General features: G+C 55.6%; 1 protein-coding gene across 4 annotated transcripts in view; it reads right to left on the bottom strand.

Moving 5' to 3' along the window:
- Nucleotides 1–15,870, bottom strand: part of STRA6 (signaling receptor and transporter of retinol STRA6) — a 30,057-nt gene extending 14,187 nt beyond the window's left edge. The window contains exons 1-6 of one of the 4 annotated variants that reach the window (XM_032593596.1): nucleotides 7,185–7,560; nucleotides 6,019–6,202; nucleotides 2,471–2,537; nucleotides 2,071–2,156; nucleotides 733–872; nucleotides 73–96 (exon numbers count right to left, since the gene is read on the bottom strand). In XM_032593596.1, coding sequence (XP_032449487.1) covers nucleotides 73–96; nucleotides 733–872; nucleotides 2,071–2,156; nucleotides 2,471–2,537; nucleotides 6,019–6,131 — 430 coding nt within the window. In that variant the 5' untranslated portion in view covers nucleotides 6,132–6,202; nucleotides 7,185–7,560. Of the gene's footprint in view, nucleotides 1–72; nucleotides 97–732; nucleotides 873–2,070; nucleotides 2,157–2,470; nucleotides 2,538–2,668; nucleotides 5,191–6,018; nucleotides 6,203–7,184; nucleotides 7,561–15,674 lie in introns of those variants that run through there. The other 3 variants (XM_030317723.1, XM_032593595.1, XM_030317722.1) reach the window with 3 other exon arrangements.
- Nucleotides 15,871–19,940: the final 4,070 nt, after the last annotated feature.

Here is a 19,940-nt window from a genome sequence, read left to right as displayed (position 1 = left end):
TCAGTGAGCCAGAGACCCACATTCAAATTCACGTTCTGACTAGTACCGGCGTTGTGATCTCGGGCAAGTTACCTCTGGGAGCCTCACTTTCTCCATCTGTAAAATGGAAATGGTGGTAGTATATTAGCAAAGACATCATGAGAAGACACATGTATGGCGCTTAGCACAGGTGCCTGGTCAGCTGTCAATAAACTTAAAGTTGCTACTTTATTACCTTTCCCTTTCCCTTCCCGGACCCTCCTCAGGGTCCTCCGGTGTGAGATGGCGCTACTACCCACCCTTTGCAGGGTCATTGTGAGGACTGGTTGATCTGAAGAGATCAGGTTGAGGACAGTGGCCCCTCTTGCTGGCAGCTGCCCTTTGCACCCTCGCTTCCTTGAGCCCAGCTCTCAATTCTCCAGAACCCCTCCTGCTTTCTCCCCACTCTCCTCCGTTGTCTGAGGGCTGGGCTGCCTGGGGGATTCAGCCTGCGCTGTTCTGGGGGTGCGGTTTGCACAAGAACAGAAGAGGCGGACAGGGCGGTAGTGACCCAACAGCTGGGACCCACAAAGGGCAGGTTTCATGCACTGTGGGAGCAGCTGGGAGCTTAGCGGGTCAGCATCTTCCCGGCAGCGGCTTACGACTCGGATGGGGGCTACCTGACTCGCTACAGAAGGGCCCTGCCCCATGCTCCGAATTCCCACCCGGTGCATCCCACCGATCTAGCCCCAGGGCCTCAGCTGCACTGGGTACCTCGGCTAGTGGGTGAGGCCAAAGTCAGGAAGGGCAGCGGGTCCTCGGCGGGGAACAGCAAACACAAGGAGCTGAAGAGGACCGTGAAGACAGCGGCAGGCACCATCCAGGTCCTGTCCCCAGCCAAGAAATCCACAGGGCTGGCGCAGAGACAGGGACAGGACAGGAAGGAGTCACTCAGGCCCTGTTCCCCGCCCCCCCCCCCATTCCCTTGTGCCACGTTCCATAAACCGGGGAGGTAGAGGTGGAAACTTTCCCGATGGAAACTGAGGCCCCATCACCCATTCATCCCACACGTGTTTGTGGGGTGCCTGCTGTGTACCAAGTTCTGGGCCTTGTGGCAAAGGGACTCCAGGACATCCCGCCGATACACATACACACAGTAGGAACAAGCCAGAGCACCGCTCCCTCCACCCACTCTGGAAGCTCCGGGAAACAGCTGCCTCCACACAAATCAGTCTGTCTGGGCTGGCAAACCTTCAGAGAGCTCGGAGAGTCACAACATCCTTGTGCAATAGCCACCGCCCCGGCCTGGGTGTGGCCCGGGGCAGAGGGCAGACAGCGGGCACAGCCGTCCCAGGCCCTGGCCCTCTGGGTTCAGGGCAGGCCTCTCAGACCTTCCGCTTCTGTCATCCAGCTTCACCTCATGCCTCGAGAGCTCCGTCCTGATTCCTTCTTCCCTCCAAGCCCACAAGCTCTTTCCTGGGCCCACCAGTGACAGAAACCCCAGGCTAGTCCTCCCCAAAACCATCATGGCAGGACCCACCTGGGTGTGTGGTCTGGGCCTGGGAACGAGGCTGTCTACACTGGGGCTCCCATCACCACCTCCCCCAACACTTTGTTCTCTCCCGTATAAGCCTGCCCAGGCCCATATCCTCAGGGCCATCCTTGTCCCAGGCTCTGGGGTCGCAGGACTAAAGGAGATAGGGGAAGAAAGTTCTAGCCACGGGGACTGGAGATCAGCCTCTCATGATCTGCCTTTAAACATCGGGGTCTGGTGATATCCTCAAGAGAAACGAACCCTCATGGGCATCCCCTGTCCAGACCATGGGCCGTCTGAGGAAACGTATCCTGGAGCCGGGCCCTGTTGGGTTTGTGTCTCCCTGGGCCTGGAACAGGAGCAGGTGGGCCTGAGCGGGTCCCCCCCCCCACCTTCCCTCTGGGGCTCCTGACTAAACTGAGAACCAGGTAGGTGTAGGGAGAGCCCCCAGGCTGAAAGGACGGGGACGTCATCGAGACCTGAGCTGACGTCTAGGTACCTAACAAACCACCACGCTCCCAGAGTGGCTCCTGTCAGCCGGGCCACCTGAGTGGGAGTGCCCAGGCCTTGGCACCAACCTGGGCAGTCCAGGCCTGCCGTGCCCGCAGCGGGGCCAGAGCTGACGGCGCCTCACAAGCACAGCCAGCATCAGCAGCACGAGGATCTGGAAGGAGAGCACAGAGCAGGACGTGGGTGCCCAGACCTTTCCTTGAGGGGCTGAGTCTGAGGGCTTGGCCTCAATGCCCAGGACGCCCCCTCCCTCCCCTTCCCCCAGGGCACAAGCATGAGGCATACTGCGGACTGGCCAGAGAGAGGTGGCCAAAGTCTGAGAGGTTGGACTTGACTGCATCCTGGTTGGGGTCCTCACCCTGGGAGAGCTCCCGGGGTCCCCCCTCACCAGCCTCAGCAGGGAACGCAAGAGCCCCTGCCCGGCCTGGCAGTCGGTTGCAAGCCAGTCCGGACTCAGGTTGGACTCACCGACAGCACAGCCAGGCAGGCGTGGAGGAGGCCGGACAGCACGCTGGGGTGGCAGGAGGGCACTTCCCTGCAGAGCGAGGGAAGGCTGGGTCAGGGCCGTGTAGGGACTCCCTTGGGTGTGCAGCCAGGTTCGGGGTCCCAGGCGGTCTACCCTGGGGCTCCACCCACCACCCCCCTCAACCCTCCGGTCTCTCCTACACAAGCGTGCCCAGTTCCACCTTCTCAGGGTCACTCCAGGGTTTTCACGCCCCTCGTGGTGTGCCAGCCCCGTGCCAAGCTCTGAGGTTACAGCGCTGAAGGAGACAGGGGGCTCCCAGGGGAAAACATGGGAGAAACAGAGTGGGCCAGCTGGACCTGGACCCCTCTTCTTTCTCACCCACATTCTTCCTATCCTTCAAGGCCCACTTCATTCCTCCCTCCTCCAGGAAGCCTCCCTGACTGCTCCAGCCCTCATAGACCTCTCCTTCTCAGCACAGTGGTTGAATGTTATTGCCTGGGTCAAGCAATCAAGTGTTTGGCCCTATGATTTGGCCCTTTGATTTGAGTTTAAAAGATGGTTAGCACCTGCTGAGGCAAAGAAGGGGAAAAGTAGCTCCGTGTAGAGGAAGGAACATGAGGCAGCCGAGTGACAGGCAGCAGACCGTGTGGCTGGGGCCAGGCACTTTCAGTTTACAGTCTACAGAGGGGAGGGCAGGCCAGAAGCAGGTCGCAGCAGGCCTGAGAGGCACTAGGGAGCCACTGAGGGTGTTTGAACAGGGTGGTTGTTCTGGATTTGGGGAGATTTCTGTGATTCAATTTGAATCACAACAGCAGCAAGTAATACTTACAAAGAATTTGACTAAGTGCCAGATGCTGTCTGTTCCCTGTCTTAACTCAGGCATTACCTAAGAGGTGGGTGCTATCATTATCCCCCTTGTTCAGACAAGGAGACCAAAGCTCAGAGAGGCTAAGTATCTTGCCCAAATCACACAGTTAGGAAAGCAGCAGAGCAAGGATTCGAACTGAGGTCACCTGGCTCCAACGCCCACATCTGACCAGGCGGGAGAGGTAAGGAGCGTGGAAGGAAGTTTTAAGTTGAACCGTATGAAATGGTCATTTCCGTACATCAAAAATCTTTGAGAATCGGCATTTTCAAACAGTCGAGCACAAGCCGTGGCTGGGGAAGGGGGATGGCAGGGTGCGTCTCAGAGGTGTGTAGGAGGAAGAATGTACATGTCTGGAGACAGGATAGTAGAAGGAAGAGGAGTTTCCAGAATGACCGCTGAGTTCTAGGCCTTATTCCAAGATGAGAGGTGAGGACCAGAATCACATGTAGCCAAGGAAGCCCAGGCTTGGTCTCAGACACTCAGGGACAGAGGTGAGACAGCAGTGGTGAGGACACTGAAGCAGAGGGGCAAGACCGCTGTTCCTAGACGTTAGGCTCTGAGCCTACAAAGGGCCCCACTCCGAGGGAAAGGCAAGCACATCTCTCTGGGTTGGGAGGGAAAGGCTGGCTGGCTGATGTGGGGGGGCCTGATACCCTCCCCCCACCGCCATTGCAGAAGGGCCTGGTGTTGGCCTCTTGCTGGGAGGCAGGCCAGGAGGGAAGCCTCCAATTCCCCTTTGATGTGAGGGGGCGGGGGAGGCGAGTGTCATCCTGGACGGCTGCCACAGGCATCTGTGTCCCCAGGCTCTGGCTGAGAAGGTCAGTATTGGTGAGGAGGGGATAACACATGGGCAGATGTCGGGCTGGGCACACAACCTGGTCAGAGGGGCTCCGGGGGGTAGGAAAGGGTCAGCTCGGCTTACTTGGAGCAGTCCTATGCCCACAGAAGACCCCAGATGACACAGCTCACCCCATCAGACTCACTGCCCACCCCCCAAGTTTTTCTACCATGAGGTCCCCTGGCTAAGTGTGACCAGGAGACAGTCCAGCCAGCCACTGTCACCAGTGCCCACCAGCCCCAACCCCAGCCTGTTGGGGCACACTGACGTGCCAAGGGGGACTACCATCAGGAACTCCTCAAAGCTTTGTGCACCATCTCCCTGGGGTGTCTGACTCACTCAAGGAGAAGTGAGCCCGAGTTCATCTCCTTGGGATTCCCCTGAGCTTCCAGCTTCGGGGGTGGGGTTTGGGGGACAAGCAACTAGACTTGGATTGGCCAAGTAAGTCGACTCAAGCAAACCTCCTCATTCTTCCCTGGGGCCGGAGGAGGGAGCTGCAAATCCCAGATGCCACGCACATGACAGGCAGTGCTCCCCATCACGCAGGCCCTGCTATGTACCCAACTTCATTCTGAGCCGTATCTGAAGAGCCCGGCCCCAACCAATCCCCCCGGGCCCTGAGGCTCCCAAGGACTCAGCTGCAGATTAAGGTCTTAACCCAAGTCAGGATCTGTACCCTCATGGGTTCCTGGGCCCCTCCCCATTCTGCTACTTCTCCCGCCCCCAAAATATGCAGCAGGGACGAGGGGAGCCCACTGACTGTCCAGATCAGCTCGGGAAGGGGGTGGGAAACCCCTTGCTGACCGCGGAACTGCTGACCAGGTGGCCAGCATCCTGAGTGCTCCAAACAACAGCAGCCTCCCCCAGGCCTGGGTGGGGCCTCTGTCCCTGCTGGGTGACCCAAGCCTGGCCCAGCCGCAGCCCCAGCCCCTGGGGAGGCACACAGGCATGTCTCCTTCTCCAGTTTCCACTGTTGATGGAGAGCAGATGTGTATACATCTGGCTCTGCACCCTGCCCCCCCAGCCTCACCTTTCCAGTACTGTAAGCCCTCAGACAGAGGGGAGGGGGGTGGGGGTTGGGGCCAGGGCCAGGAACAGGAAGGGGAGAACAGGGCTCTGGGGCCCACACAGGCGAGGAGTCCTCGGCGGCCTGTGGGGCCCAGGGAGCCCCGGCCCCTCTGCCGGGGTGCTCAGACTCAACAAAGATAGGGGCTGGCAAGTCCTCTGGCCGCACTTGACCACGCTGTGGTTGCCCCCTGCCCCTGGGCTCGCCTGAACACTCCTGCAAAAACGAAAGGACCCCCTCATCTTCATGGAGACTCAGAGCCAGCCAAAGGCAACAGGGTGGTATGTTTCCTCAAAGACTTTCTTTCCTCAGGTCTCCCCCTGCCCTCACCTGCCCAGAGAACCTGACACCATGCCCCAGATGGTCACCACGGGAACCAGTAACCCCTTGAAGGCAGGCCCAACTTCCCTCAACCATTCACCCAGCACTCACTCTCCAGCCCAGCTGGAGTCACTCAGGGAGCCGCCCCAGACTGGCAGGATCTGAATTTGCAGGGATGGGGCCCAGGAGGTTGTATTTTTAACAAGCCACACGGGTGCTTTGTAAGTGACAGTCCAGCCCAGGTCCCCCTCAAGTACCAACATCAGGGCAAGGGCTGTTATTCCCATGTAACAAGGGTCTGAAGTCCAGAGAGGCTGTAACTTGCCAAGGGTCACACAGCAAATGAGCGACATGGTTCATCTTAGCAGTCCTGGCCCAGGGGCTTCCCCATCCCCCCACCAGTGACCTCGGCCACACCCCACTCTCCTGGGGGACAGAGCCAGGGCTTCCAACTTACCCCTCTGGCTGGAGCTCCTGGCCACCCTGGGGCTCGTCGATGTACCAGTTGCCATAGGAGTAGTCATCCGTGGCTTGAGAAGAGGTCTGGTTCCCCACTGCCTGGGACGACATTCTCTGGCCTTTCTCCTTGCCCCCGCCCCCAGACAAGTCAGGGAAAAAGCCACCACCGATATGAAAAGAGGCTTAGGAGGGGGAAAAAAAAAGGAAGAAAGAAAGAAACCCAAACAAAAAACGTTTCTCTTTAATCCTAAAGGTTAGTTTCTTGCTTTTAGCTCTCTGGAAAAGTCTGTCTGGGAGAGAGGGCCAGGGCAGGCTGGCACGGGAAAAGGGGAAGGGCTTTTTGCGTCCCTTCCCGTCCCTTCCCGCCCCGTCTTGCCCGTTCCTGCTGGAGATAGTTATCCCCTTGGGAAGAATGCACCCCTCAGGGTCCTTAGGTTCTTGCTGGAGCACCTGTCGGTCTGACCCCCAGCCTTTGTGCAAAGGACCATTTTCAAAGAAAGTTTGTCCAATCCAAGCTGCCCACGGAGACCCCCCCTCTTCCTTCCCCCTCCCCAAAGCCACCCAGACTGACCCACAGACACACACTCAAGGAAGGGCAGGGAGGAAGGAGCTGCAGAGATGAAAGGGTGGGCGGGCAGCAGGCAGGCCTAAACAGCCTGGACCCTCCCAGCTGAGCTCCAGGTCCTTTCTGCCCTCAGGGGTTGAACCCAATCCCCCTCTTTGTTCGGGCTCCCTCGAGATACCACCCCACCCCTCCCCCCACCCCCCAGCCTTAGCTTGCCCGTCTCTGGCTCCCTTGGCCCTCCTGATGGGATCCCATCATGGTCCTGACAAAGTCCCCCTCCCGGGGCAGGAGACCCCAGCTCCACCCTGCAGGGGTGCGGCCAGGAGGGTCGGGCGGGCACCTGGCTACACACACATACCTGCCCCCAGCGCCTGCCCCGAAGCGCCCACACCTTTGCCCACTGTAACTGCAGCGTGCCAGTTACACACAAGTCCAGGGTCCTGCAACCCAAGGAGACAGCTGGAGCTGGGCTAGGGGCGGAGGCGGGGAGGGGGAGTCTAGCCATTCCTTCTCCTGGTGTTCCATGAAGGAGGCAACATGTGTCTCACTGGTAAACCCTTCTAGTTTCTCCAACTTGATTTCACAAGGAGATAACTCACCCCCACAAGGCGGAGATTAGTCCTTTAAACACAAACCAGACCCACGAGTATGCGAGAAGTGTCCCTCCGGTCTCCTGCTCCTCCCAGGCTGTGGGGTGAGGGTAAGGGAGGCAGGGCCTGGCAGAGGCTGGGGCTTCCTCTGCATCCTCCCTCCCCTGAGAGGCTGCACCCCTGGCCAGCTCCCCTCCCCCTCCTGGCCCCAGCTCAGAAGGGAGACAAGATGTAGATAAAGACAGAGAACAGTTCTCAGGCCCCTGTCCCAGGGTGGGGGTCAGGCCCTCTGAACCTTTGAAGGTCCCTGTCTTTCCAATACCCCAGAGGGGCCCTGGGACATGGCCCTCCCCAGCTAAGGTATTCATTCAACAGGATTTTTTTTTTAAAGGCATTCATCCATTTATTCTTTTTATTTTTTGTAAGTTTATTTATTTTGAGACCGGGAGCGGGAAGGGGCGGGCGGGGGGAGGGGGGGCGGGCAGAGACAGACTGAATCCCAAGCAGGCTCTGCACTGTCATCACAGAGCCCGATGCAGGGCTCAAACTCACGAACCTTGTGATTATGGCCTGAACCAAAATCAAGAGTTGGACGCTTAACCAACTGAACCACCCGGGTGCCCCCATCCATTTACTCTTTTTTTTTTTTTTTAATTTTTTTTTAACATTTTTATTTTGTTATTGAGAGACAGAGAGAGACAGAACATGAGCAGGGGAGGGGCAGAGAGAGAGGGAGACGCAGAATCCGAAGCAGCTCCAGGCTCTGAGCTTTCAGCACAGAGCCCAACGCAGGGCTCGAACTCACAAACCGAGAGATCGTGGCCTGAGCCTAAGTCGATCGCTTAACCAACTGAGCCACTCAGGCACCCCTCATTTATTCTTTTAACAAAAATTCATTGAACAATGACTAAGTGGAGGCACTATTCTGGGCCCTGGGATGTGAGAGTTTACAGTGTAGGGGGGACAAGCGGGTAAATAACCTGGAGTCTGAGTCTTCCTGTCTACAAAGGGAAGGTACAGAATGCTCTGATGCGTACCAGAGGAAACTGAATTTGGTCCGGAAAAGTGGAGGATTCCTGAAAAAAAAAAAAAAAACCTTTCTGTGGAGATCTGAGGGCAAGGAAAAACCAGTGAGCGGAGGGTGGGGGTCTTGAGGGTGGGAGTGGGGGTAGAAGGAAGTGTGTTCCTGATAGAGTGAACAGCCCTGGGGGAGGCTCAGAGGAGACAGAGCTTGAAATCCTAAAAGCTCCCCATGTAAATTTAATAGCCAGGCCCACAAGGATTTTCAGGATTAGGGCCCGAGTTCTCTGTCAGCCTCGGTTGCTCCCCCTCCTTCCCAAATGGCCCCTCTTCCGGGAAGACGGCTCAGAACTCCCACCCCACCCCACAGAGTTGTCAGTGTCAGCTGACGCAGAACAGAGTCAGCACTTTGTGTGATGCGATGAGGGAGCCCACACTTCCTGTCTGATCCCAGGAACCTGGGGTGAATCCAGCCTCCCAGGCCTGACTGTGACGTCCTGGGGGCAGAGCTCTGCCTCAGTTGCTTCCTGCTCCCTCATTCTGCTGATGCACAGTATGGAGCTCTCCGGTGACAATGCCTTTATAAACTGGGTTTGCAAAGCCATGGCTTGCTCTAGTGACCGTCACTCCCCCAGGGGCCTGTCCGGTGCGGGCCACTATTTCTCCAGCCAGGCTTTGCAGAACTCTCTACTCCAACACCAGAGCCCCGCACTCCCTTCACTGCTGAGGAGTTTTGGACCCCCAGCTTAGATATCAACTAAGTCCCATCTTATCTTAAATCCCCATCATGATACCTCCAACAATTGGAGTCCAGTCTGTGACGGGGAGCTCATTCCCTCTATGTTCATAACTGGACCATCTTGCCTGTCAGAGACTGTTTCCTTCCCTGGAGGAAGCCTCCCCAGTCTGCTTTGTTCATCCATTCATTTAGCCAACAAAGGTGGATTGCATGCTGATTATGCACCGGGGAAGGTTCTACAGACTGAGGATGTAGCAATGAGCGAGACAGGGAAGCCAACGTGTCCCGGGGCAGTGGCGAGACGGCCGTGTCATGAGTGCTGAGAGGGAAAATAAACTGGGACAAGAGAAGAGACACAGACAGGAGTTGGCTGCGTTAGGCTGGATGGTCAAGAAAGCCCTGGTGAGGAGGTGACATTGGAGCAGAGACCTGGAGGACGAGAGGGGTACCCAGCTGGGCACCTGGATGGAAAGACATCCAGGCTGCCTGAAGGAGTGTCTCTCAACCTCGGGGGCTGCAGCCACGCTGGCAGGGAGGGGCCCTGCAGAGCCCAGGCCTGGGCCCTCCCCCACAGTACCTCTCCCCTAACCAAACCCTGCCCCCTCCCCAAAAGGGACTTCCAGTTAATGCCTTCCAGTGGCCTCTCCCCACCAGGGCTACTCCAGTGCCCATGATATCACCTCCCTCCTCACCAGGGAGATGCAGAGGCCGTCTTCAGGGAGGCCCTAACAAGAGGTGAGGAAGTTTCGAGCTTTGTCCCTCTCCTTGGGTGTGGGCACAGCTAACAGAAGGCAGCCTGGTGCCCAGTACCTTGATCAGGGCCGTACTGGAAACAGACAGGAGCAGGCCCAGGAGGAAAGAACACAGTTTCTATATAGCAAAGAGAAATGCCCTGGTTGGGGAGGCAGCCTACCTGAGCCCTGGGGCTGGCTGTGTGATCCTGAATGTTCTCTTGGCCTCTCTGGGTCTCAACCCTGCCTCTGCCCCAGGAGGGGTGGGGCTACCAGCCTGGAGATTCTTTGACTGTGGGCTCTCCTCTCCCCAAGGCCACTATTCACTGCTCTCAATGACTTCATGGCCCAAGAATGTGGAGCTAGCACACGAGGCACTGGCTGTAACAAGAAGGTCAAAGCCACAGAGGCTGTGACTACCCAAGTGTCCCCTGTTGTCTTCTAGCCACCCTCCTGGTCCCCAGCCTCTCCATTCACTCTGGTGGGGGTAGAGAGGGAGGCAGACCGGGTCGAAGATCCATGGTTACTGGGTGGCCACATGGCTCAGGCTGGGAGAGGGACCCCACTCCTTGAGCCCAAAGTACCTCCTCGGCTTGGAGCTGGAAGAGCTTGGAGCTTGCATCTGTAAAATGGGAGGGTTGGCTCCAAGATGTTAGGAAAGATGTCACCTGACCAGACTGCAAGCTTGCCAGGAAATGTAATGAGAAGAGAAGGATGGTAATGATGTGCTCCTGAAGAATTTCTCCAAAGTCCTGGTGGCAGAGTCCACAGCCTACCCACTGGAATTGGCTTTTTAAAAAAAAAAAATGTTTATTTATTTATTTTTGAGAGAGAGAGCACAACTGGGTGAGGGGCAGAGAGAGAAAGAGAGAGGGACAGAGTAGGCTCTGAGATGTCAGTGCAGAGCCCGATGCGGGGCTTGAATTCATGAACTGTGAGATCACGACGTGAGCCGAAATCAGATGCTTAACCAACTGAGCCACTCAGGTGCCCCTAGAATTGGCTTTATAGGGTGACTCATACCCAGAAGAGTCAGAGACTGGCACTTGCCATCAGGAGAGAAGGGGCTGGAGAGTGGAGGCACTTCAGAGACAGACTGCAGTAGCTCAGAGAAGAGAGGTAGGGAGGGGGAATAAGGCTATGTCTTGGGCAGTCTTGGAGGCTTCCCGGAGGAGGGGGCTTGGAGCAGGGTCCCGAGGTCAGATAGGGTCAGCAATGAGAGTAAGAATGAGGTGTCTTAGTAGAGCTGAGAAGGGGAGTCTGGAAGGCAAGAAGACAGGGCAGGGGTCAGGGCCACCTAGCTGTGACCTGCATAAGCCCATGTGGGCACAATCAGATAAGGCTGATGCAAATACCTAAGGGGCAGCCCAGGCCAGAGCTCCCAGCTGGGCACAGATTGGGGGGTGGCTAAGCCCTGTTCACTGTAGGAGGGGGTCACGAAAAGCTTCTGCGCTCTGGGAAGATAAGGGCCATCTGCTACCTGGGCCTGGCACAGGGCTGCCCTGCTCTGCCCCGAGGGCTGGAGCTGGCCCACGAAGACCTTGGGACCTTGGGACGACAGGGCTTCCTTCCTCCCCATGTTTTTGTTCAAGTTGATTAAATCTCAGGAATGTTTGCATCCAGGAACAGAGGCCCACATGTGTGCCTTCAGCAGCCTGTGGCTATCAAAATCCTCAAAGGGCAAAGTGCTAGGCTTAGAGGGAGTTGACAGTGGGCCAGAGGGAATAAGGAGGGCCAGCAGCATCCCCCAAATCACAGAAATACCCCCAAGGAATCCCAGGTCCTCCAGAGCACGTCCAGAATCTCAGTAATATCCTCAGAATTCTAGTAACACCACAAGAACTCCTGGAACCACAGAATCACCCCCATGAACGCCCAGAACTTCAGTATCACACCGGATCCCAGAACCTTGGCCACAATCCAAGGACCCTTAGACACTGGCAAATCAAGCACAGGTTGATCAGAACCATGGTGAGCAGTTGCAGAAGGTCCAGAGACCCCATTGCCCACGACCCTCCCATCCTTGCTCTGGGCTCTCCGAGTTCAACTGCACCCCACAAAAGTTCCACAACACCCAAACCTCAGTGACAAGTCAGAGCCTCACCAACACCCCCAGTCCCCAGCAGCACAGCAGTGAATGCCCAAGGGGTGTTTGGCCCGGGAGTAGGGAGTGGGAATGTGCCTGCCTGTGCAGCTGGGCCCTGCCCCCGGGGTCCCCCGTGGATAGGCAGCCGGTGAAGGTTCAACATTATGCGGGCCCGTGAGCTCTGGGTCTGTTCTCACAGTGCCTGTGTATCGAATTGCCCTTGACACACACAGGTTCATAACCTGGCCCCAGACGGAGCCTGACCCCTTTCAGTGGCTGGAGGGCATGTTATCAGCTACTAAGCTCTTGGGGGGAGAGTGTGGATGGCTCTCTACCTCTTACCTCTCTGCCTCCTACCTCCCTTGCTATGTGGGAGCATCAGAAGCATCACCTGACATGCCCTTTCTGGAATCCTCCCCTCCCCCTCACCAACAACATCATCATACATGAGGGACTTCGGCCAGCCTGCTCTGGTATGAGTGTAAACCCGGGTGAGAAGTAGGAGGAAGGTAGCCGGCTGTTGCAGGGAGAGACATGTTCTTCCCCTCCCGGAGCGCTAGGCTAGAAATGACTCAGAGGAGGGAAGCTAGAGGGGCAGCTTTCAGCTCAGGACAAAGGTAGCTTTCTTACCATCACAGAGTAGTGAGTCCCCTATCAGGGGAGGCAAACAAGAAGAGGCTGGTCACATCAAGAGCTACAGATGGTTTTCTACCTTCAAAGGAGGACTGGCCACAGGGCCGTGAAGATCCCTCAGCTCTAAGAGCCCCGATTCTCCCTTCCAAGCACGTGCTCCCTGGAGTGGTGCCACCGTGCTCGGGCCTTGACACATAGACTTTGTGCTGCCTGCCTTCTTCACTGAGGAACTGACTCTGGGCAGGTCCCCTGAGTTCTCTCCCTCTCTCTCTCTGAGCTCTCTCTCCTTGTTCCCTGCTGGCCATAGGACAGGGTTCTCCATCAATCTCTCACAGCAAACTGTACTCAGACACGACTCTACTGATGTCTCCTTGTCTTTAGAGCCAGCTCCCCAGTACAGCCATCTCCAGGTCTCCAACTTCATCCTTCAGAACTGTTCTACCCTACCATTCCGGCCACCTTCCTGCCTCCAAGCCTTTGTTGGGGCTCTGACCCCCCCCCCACCCCCGACTGAAGTACCTTCTCCCTGTTCCCCCACCTCTTCTGGTCTTACCCGGCCCGCAAGGCTTGGCTCCAGCCCCAGGGTGCTCCCCAACAACTGAGGTCTCCTCCTCTGAGAGCCAGCACCAGCTCTGGCTGGGATCCCGGAAGGCTGGCTGGTTGTGCAGTCTCAGCAGATGGCCCTAAGCAGGGTCCCCAGCACCTGCTTTAGAAGGTGTTTGATCTCCTCCTCCCGGAAAGGCAGATCCCTCCTTCTGCGGCTCTGGCCCTGCCCCTCCTCCCACCCCTCAGGCCTCCTGCCCCCCCCCCCCCCCCGCCCCAAGGCCTCTCGCCTGTGATTCCAGGATCAGAGAAGCCCACCCCACCCCCATCTCTCCAGTTCAGGCCCACAGCCAGGCTGGGCCCCACACAGCACACAGGACGGCTTGTCTCAGGAGGAGCCTCTCCACCCCCACCTCCAAACCATTTGCCCGAAACTTGATCTCCCTGGCCCTCAGAGTCACCTCTGGTGGAGAAGCCTGCACAGGGCTTTGATGGCTGAGTTTCCCCAGCTGTGGCCCTGGAAGGGCTCAGGAACCCCCTACCTACCCTCATTTGTCACCATCCATCACTCCCGGGGGGCCACTGCCTGATGAATTGCTCCACGCCAGAGGGGAACCACCAGCTAAGCTTTTAATAACCAGATCGGCCTCCCGATGCTGGCCAGCTGGGCTGAGGGCCCTGACCATGGGAAGGGGGACTTTGCAAACAGCACCGGAAAAGAGGAAGGAGGCTCAGAAGATGCTAACACGCGGTGCTGTGGCAGGCAGGGAGGGGAGGCAAGGGATAAAGATGGGGACCGGAAGCAGAGCCCTAAATTCCCAGGAGAAGGATCCCTGGGGAGACACCTTCCACCTCCCTGAAGGAGAAGGGGGTCCAGTCAATAAAAGGGTGGGGCAGCCTAAGGAACACAGGCTTTAGGACGTGAGATTGGCTTCCATGACGGTGACGACCCCGGACAGAGGGGGCACAGCAGTGAGAAGAGATTTTACATAGAAAGGGGTAAACTACAACACAGAGAGAATTAACTTCTGGCCCATTTTTGGGAATCTATCCTCAAAGAACACTGGTGCACATATGCAGGGAAGATGCCCAAGGCGGGTCATACTGCACAACTTGGCAACGAGCTCAACATCCATCGACGAGCTTTGCTAAGTCGGTACAGTAAGGTACTATGGTCGGTCACAAAGAGTGAGGTGCTTCTTCCTGGACTGGCATGGTGGGACCTCCAAGACATAGGGACGAGTATAATAATCATGAATGCAAGTTGCTGAGCAATACCTAAATCACGATCCCATTCTATGCTCCTTTAAGCCGGGTATGTACACGTGTGTGTGTGTGTGTGTGTGTGTGTGTGTGTGTGTCTGTAAATACCTTAAAAAATGAATCTAGCAGACATGCAGTAAGCTGTTCACAGTGGTCACACTTGGGTGAGGGAAGAGTTTGGGGAAATGAAGGGGGATTTTCACTTGCTTGAAATCAATCTATCTATCTATCTATCTATCATCTATCTATCTATCTCTATCTATCTATCTATCTATCTAGTAAGCAAAAGGAAAACATTGTAAGGCTGTATTGAAGCCTGCTGTGAGAGAGGAGCTGTGAAGGCATCATTGAGCTCTGTGAAATGGAGTCTGTCCCCAGCCTAGTATGGCACATCCCCCAGCCTGTCTTGAAGTTTAGATGCAGACCTGAAACTAAATATGGGCCAATGAGATAGAAAAAGAAGTGTTGGCCACAACTTCCCAAAGGAGGTGTTCTTTAAAAGAGAGATGTTTTCTTTACTTCCCCCTCCTTCCAGCTGGCGGAAATGCAGTTGTGATGGCTGGATCTCAAGCTGCCATCTTGGACTATGAGGTGGAGGTCATGAGTTAACTAGGATAGAGCAGTAAATTAGCTGCAAAGAAAGAGCCTGAGCTAAGGCCAGATCTTAGGGCTGGAGGAGATCTCAGAGACTCCTGCTTTACCCATATTCACCATCACATCCAGAGGAAACTGAGGCCCAGAGAGGCCACATGATGTCAGGGGCAGTGGCTGAGCGAGGAGAAGTTTTGCCAGGAATCCTCTCTCTCCCGACACCCCCACGCAAATACAGAGCTCACAGCTCTTTGCCCAGAAACCTCCCTTTCCAGAGCTTGGACTCTGCTACCTGCTGTGACTGGGGGACCCCATCTGGAACCCAGTCCCTGGGGTTGGGCAAAGGCCCTCAGAGTCGGTTAAGTGGCTGGCTCGAGACACAGCTCTCAGCATTGTGTCTGATGAGAACACAGAAGAACCTCTACCCACTGGTGCCTACTGGTGGGTCTGTCTGTCAGTATCTCCTTTCTCTTTTTCTCTCCTTCTGTCTCCTCATCCTTCTGTTGCCTGTCTGTCCCTGCCCGTCAGTCTCTCTTTCCACCCCTGTTATTCTCTCTCTCTCTCTCTCTCTCTCTCTCTCTCTCTCTCTCTCTCCCCCCACCCTCATGGTGTCTGACTCAGTCTCTCTGTCCCCCCATCTTTCTCTCTCCTTCTCACTCTCTGTCTCTGCCTCACTCTCTGTCAGTCTCTGTGTCTCTCTCTCCTCTCTCTTTCCCTTTTCTATTCCCCTTTCCTGCTCTTTGTTTCGTTTCCCTCTCTGCCTCCCTGTCTCTACATCTGATTGTGAAGTTTGTCTCTCCTCCTGAAGGTTTTAGGCGGCACCCTCCCTTGGCCTTGTCGTGAGCTAGCCTGGCACTGCCCCTGCCAGCTCCTGTCTCTCCCTCCCCGCTTACCTGTCCTATCTGCTTCCAGGGCCGGGGGGAGGACTCGCGCTGGTCTCCGAACCCCCAGAGTCTGTAGGACCCCCAAGGAGGCCGGCTCAGGAGTTTGAGTCCTCAGAGCCAGCAGAACAGCCGAGCGACTAGGCGCATGGAAGGGCAAAGGTCGTCGGTGCTGTCCCTGAGGCAGCAAGAGAGACTAGAACCCTCTCCTTCCTGCTACCTCAGGAGGTTTATCCTTTCTGAGCCAAGGCTGGCAGAGAGGAGCTGTCACGTGAGCCCAGGGGTCACGGGCGCAGCCCCAGCTCCTGCTCAGCAGAAGGCCAGAGCTAGAGGGCTGTAGGGATGACCAAGATTCTCCTGCCAGCGCTCCGCACCAGAGCTGGAGTGGGAGGCCAGGAGGGGAAGGACACACACAGCCTGATGGAGGTGTGGGGACTGGATCAGACGCACCACTCAGAGGGGAGAGTGTCACGGTAGCCAGGCCCCAGCCCTGACCCCCCACAATCGGTGGAGGGAAGAGACCAGACTTCTAATTTTGCCTCTACCAGCTACTGAGTGACCACAAGAGAAGCTCTATCCCGCTCTGGGCCTGTTTTCCTATCTGTGCCAGGGAGGGAGGCTGGCTGCCATACTTCACTTTACCAGCGTGAGTCTATGATTCTGTCACCCCGCGGCTTCTGGCGCTGTGGGCTTGAAAGGAGTGGGGTGTGGAGACTGTTCCACTCAGAGGGTTTGGGGGAGAGGCCGCGGGAGGGAGGCTGTGTGCTGAAGTCCCGGGGTGGAGCAGTGATGACCATGTGACCATACTGGCCTGGGAATCAGGAGGCCTGAGGTCCAGCTCCACCCCTCCATTCCCTTACCTGACCTCTCTGAGCCTCTGTTTGCCCATCTGTAGAAGGGGATAACTGTGCCAGCTCTATTGGGAAGATCCAGGAACTCACAGATGTTCCCACTGGGAGGATTCGGCTCTGAGCAGAGACCAGGAGTCGGGGGGTCGGGGGGCTGGAGGTGGCTCCTTGGGGATAGAGGTGGGGGTCTGAGGGCCCACAGGAGCCATGGGGGGTGTCAACAAGGGAGGATGAAAGGAGCCATTGTGGGAAGCAGGAAGGGGCCCTCTGAGGTGGGCTAATTACAGGCCCAGCTCTTCCAGACAAAGCCAATGGCCTCTGAGTGGCCATTCTTCCGGCGAAGAAAGAAGACTGGAGGGTTCCATTAAGGCCTCTCATGCTGGGCCGAGGAGGGCAGTTTGGAAGTCAGCACTGCTGCCTCTCTCCTCCTCACCCACACCCTGCCCCTTCCTGACTCCTGCGGGAGCCAGGCCTCTGCCTGCTGTTTAAATCTTTTGAAAACCACAGAAGGCTGAATCAGGGAGGCAGCTGGGGAGTGGAGAGAATCCTGGGAAGGGAACAGGGATCTGGTCACGGTCTGCTACCCTGGGCTCAGTTTTTCTATCCATAAAATGGGAGTGCTATCCAGCCCTGACCTGCTAAAATTCACTGAGGTTTCCAGACTTTGTGGAACTGAGGCCAGGCCCAGAGAAGCCTGACCATTAGGGCCCACTGTGTCCTGCCCTGCCACTTACCCCCCTGCCCTCCCTCCTGGGCACCAGCCTGCAGTGAGGCACCAGAATGCATCTCCGAGTCCAAGTGTGAGTCAAAAGCCCAAAATGGTCTTCACTTCTCACAAATGGGATCCAGATGAAGCAGCCAAAAGAACCACTTCGTATGATTTTCTGTACAAGCAAAAGCTGGGTCGGGCTTGTCCATCGATTCATTTACCCTTTCATTCATTTGTTCATGCATTCGTTCATTCATTCATTCATGCTTTAATGGTCCCCCAGGTACCTATCCCTTGCTCAGCCCTGGCCTGGACACACAGACATGATCCCTGAAGAAATACTCAGTCGAGTATGGCAAAGTCACCACTTGAGCCAGAAGAGGAAGGTGCAGAGTGGGGCAGAGGAGGGAATCACTGACCCGGCTCCAGAGGAAGAGGCTTTTAGCTGGTCCGCAGGACACCCAGGGTGACACCAGGTGTGGCTGGGCTATTGGGGCGGAGGAAACAGCACCAGCAAAGGCAGGCAGGGGAGTCAGGGCAGGCCTGGCCTGGGGCAAAAGTGAGCCTTCCCAAGACCTTCTGCTAAGTGAAATAAACCAGGCACAAAAGGACAAACACTGTGTGATTCCCCTTCTGTGAGGTGCCTGGAGTAGCCACATTCATAGACACAGAAAGTAGAATGGTGGTTGCCAGGAGCTGGAGGGAGGGAGGAATAGGGAGTTGTTTCATGGGTGTAGAGTTTCAGTTTTATAAGATGAGAAGAATTCTGGAGTTTGGTTGCACGATAATGTGAATGTACTTAACACTACTAAACACACTTAGAAATGGTTAAGATGGTAAACTTTATGTATATTCGACCACAATTTTAAAAGGTAACTATACACACACACACACACACACACACAGCCTTCCCCAGGGACTGAGTTGGGGAGGGGAGGCCAGAAAGGGGAGAGGTCAAGGGCCCTCAAACCATGCTGAGACCAACATGGCCAACCGGACTAGGAGTATGCATGGGCCCTGCTTGCATGGGCGTGCACAGAGGTTGCCCCCAGGGCAGAAGGGAGTGACTCCCATCTTGTAATGTCTCTTGGGGTCACTTCAAACATGTAAGGGAAGAGAGCTGCTTCAATTGAATCACTGAATCTCCAAGACCTTAGACTGAGCAGGGGCAAGTCATGGCCTCTGGACCCAGGCTGGTGGGTCAGGCCCAGCTATGCAGGCAAACGTTCCCGGGTGGCCGAGGCCACCCACCCTCTTCCCTAAATGGCCTTTTCCGATACAACTTACAGAGTCTCAGGCCACCACAGCTGTGGGAAGACTTACCACCCAACTCATACTTACGGTACGGACGGGGCCACCGACACCCAGAGAGGGAAAGGGATCTATCTGCTCAAGTTCATGTGCAAATCAGGTGACTGGAACTCTGGTCTTCTAAACCCTCTTTGACTCAGTTTCTCCTTGGGGGACGTGAAGAAACTGATTTTTAATCATTGCAGAGGAAGCATACCACATACATTGGGACCCTTAGTGGGGCTGGCCAATACCATCTGGTTATCTCCTACTTTATGAAAATAATGCGTTCCAATCAAGGTGAATTCAAATGAACTCTTAAATGAAATCTATTGTACCCGTAAATGTGCTTTTTGGACTCAGAACTGTAGAACTGTACTTCTCCGGTGTTGGGATACAGCAGCCCCTGATAGTATGAATTTCAATCTTTGAGCCAGTCCCAGGACATGTTAGTAGGGGAAAGTGTAGGTATAGATACAGATCTCAGCTCAGTTTCTTACTAGCTGTGTAATCTGAGATTCTCTAAGCCTCAGACTCTTCATTTGTAAAATGGGAATGATTATATCTACGTCATGGAGCCACGTAGAGTGCCTGCTGCTCAATGAAGAGTATCATGGATGATGATGATGATGATGATGATGATACTGGAGGCGAAGATGGAGGGATGGTGGGGATGGTGATGACAGCAGAGATGGTCATGGTGGTGGTGGTGACGGTAGAGAGACGGTTCTTACCGAGGAGTGTTCAGAATTTCCCTTTTCTTCTCGGGTATCGGCATCGGGAAGGATGGGTTCCAGCTTGACAACTCTTTGGTGTGAGAAGCTTTGGGGTGTCTGTAAAGTGAAGCTGTGCCCCATATCGTGAGTTTTGATTGTGAAGGTAAATTGCTTCCGGAAGCAGGTGCTAAGGCCATGCTCCCAGAGAACAAATGCTGTCCCTTTTCCTTTGAGACCCTCTCACCCACCCAACTCAACAACTCCTGGGAATGAATAGGCATGTGGAGACAGGTTCTCTGGACAATGGGAAGTCCTGATTACCCCCTACCCACGCCAGGACTCCTCATCCCTGACCCTGCGCTAATTTTTCCATAGAACTTATCTTCTAGCATATGTTATAATTTACTGATTTTCCATATTTAGTGTCTATTTTTATACCAGCCTCCCAGTGGGGTCCCAGCCTCCCTCCCCCACTAGAAGAGAAGCTTCAGGAGGGTAGGAACCTTCATTTGCTTCACTGCTGTATTCCAAACGTCTAAAATAATGCCTGGCACACATTAGATGCTCAATAAATATTTGTTGAATGACCAAATGCTAAAAGGGTGGGATCAATGGCAGCCTTTGTTCCCCAGGACAGGCCCAGCTTCCTGGCTTGTTACCTGGTTTCTCCTCAAACAAACAGAGAGAGGTGAGGTATAGCCCAGCGAGCCCGGTG

The sequence above is a fragment of the Lynx canadensis genome, chromosome B3 (genome assembly GCF_007474595.2).
Source record: "Lynx canadensis isolate LIC74 chromosome B3, mLynCan4.pri.v2, whole genome shotgun sequence".
Taxonomy (NCBI): domain Eukaryota; kingdom Metazoa; phylum Chordata; class Mammalia; order Carnivora; family Felidae; genus Lynx; species Lynx canadensis.
Note: the sequence above shows the minus strand (reverse complement) of the source record. Positions and strands in the feature narration are given on the sequence as shown.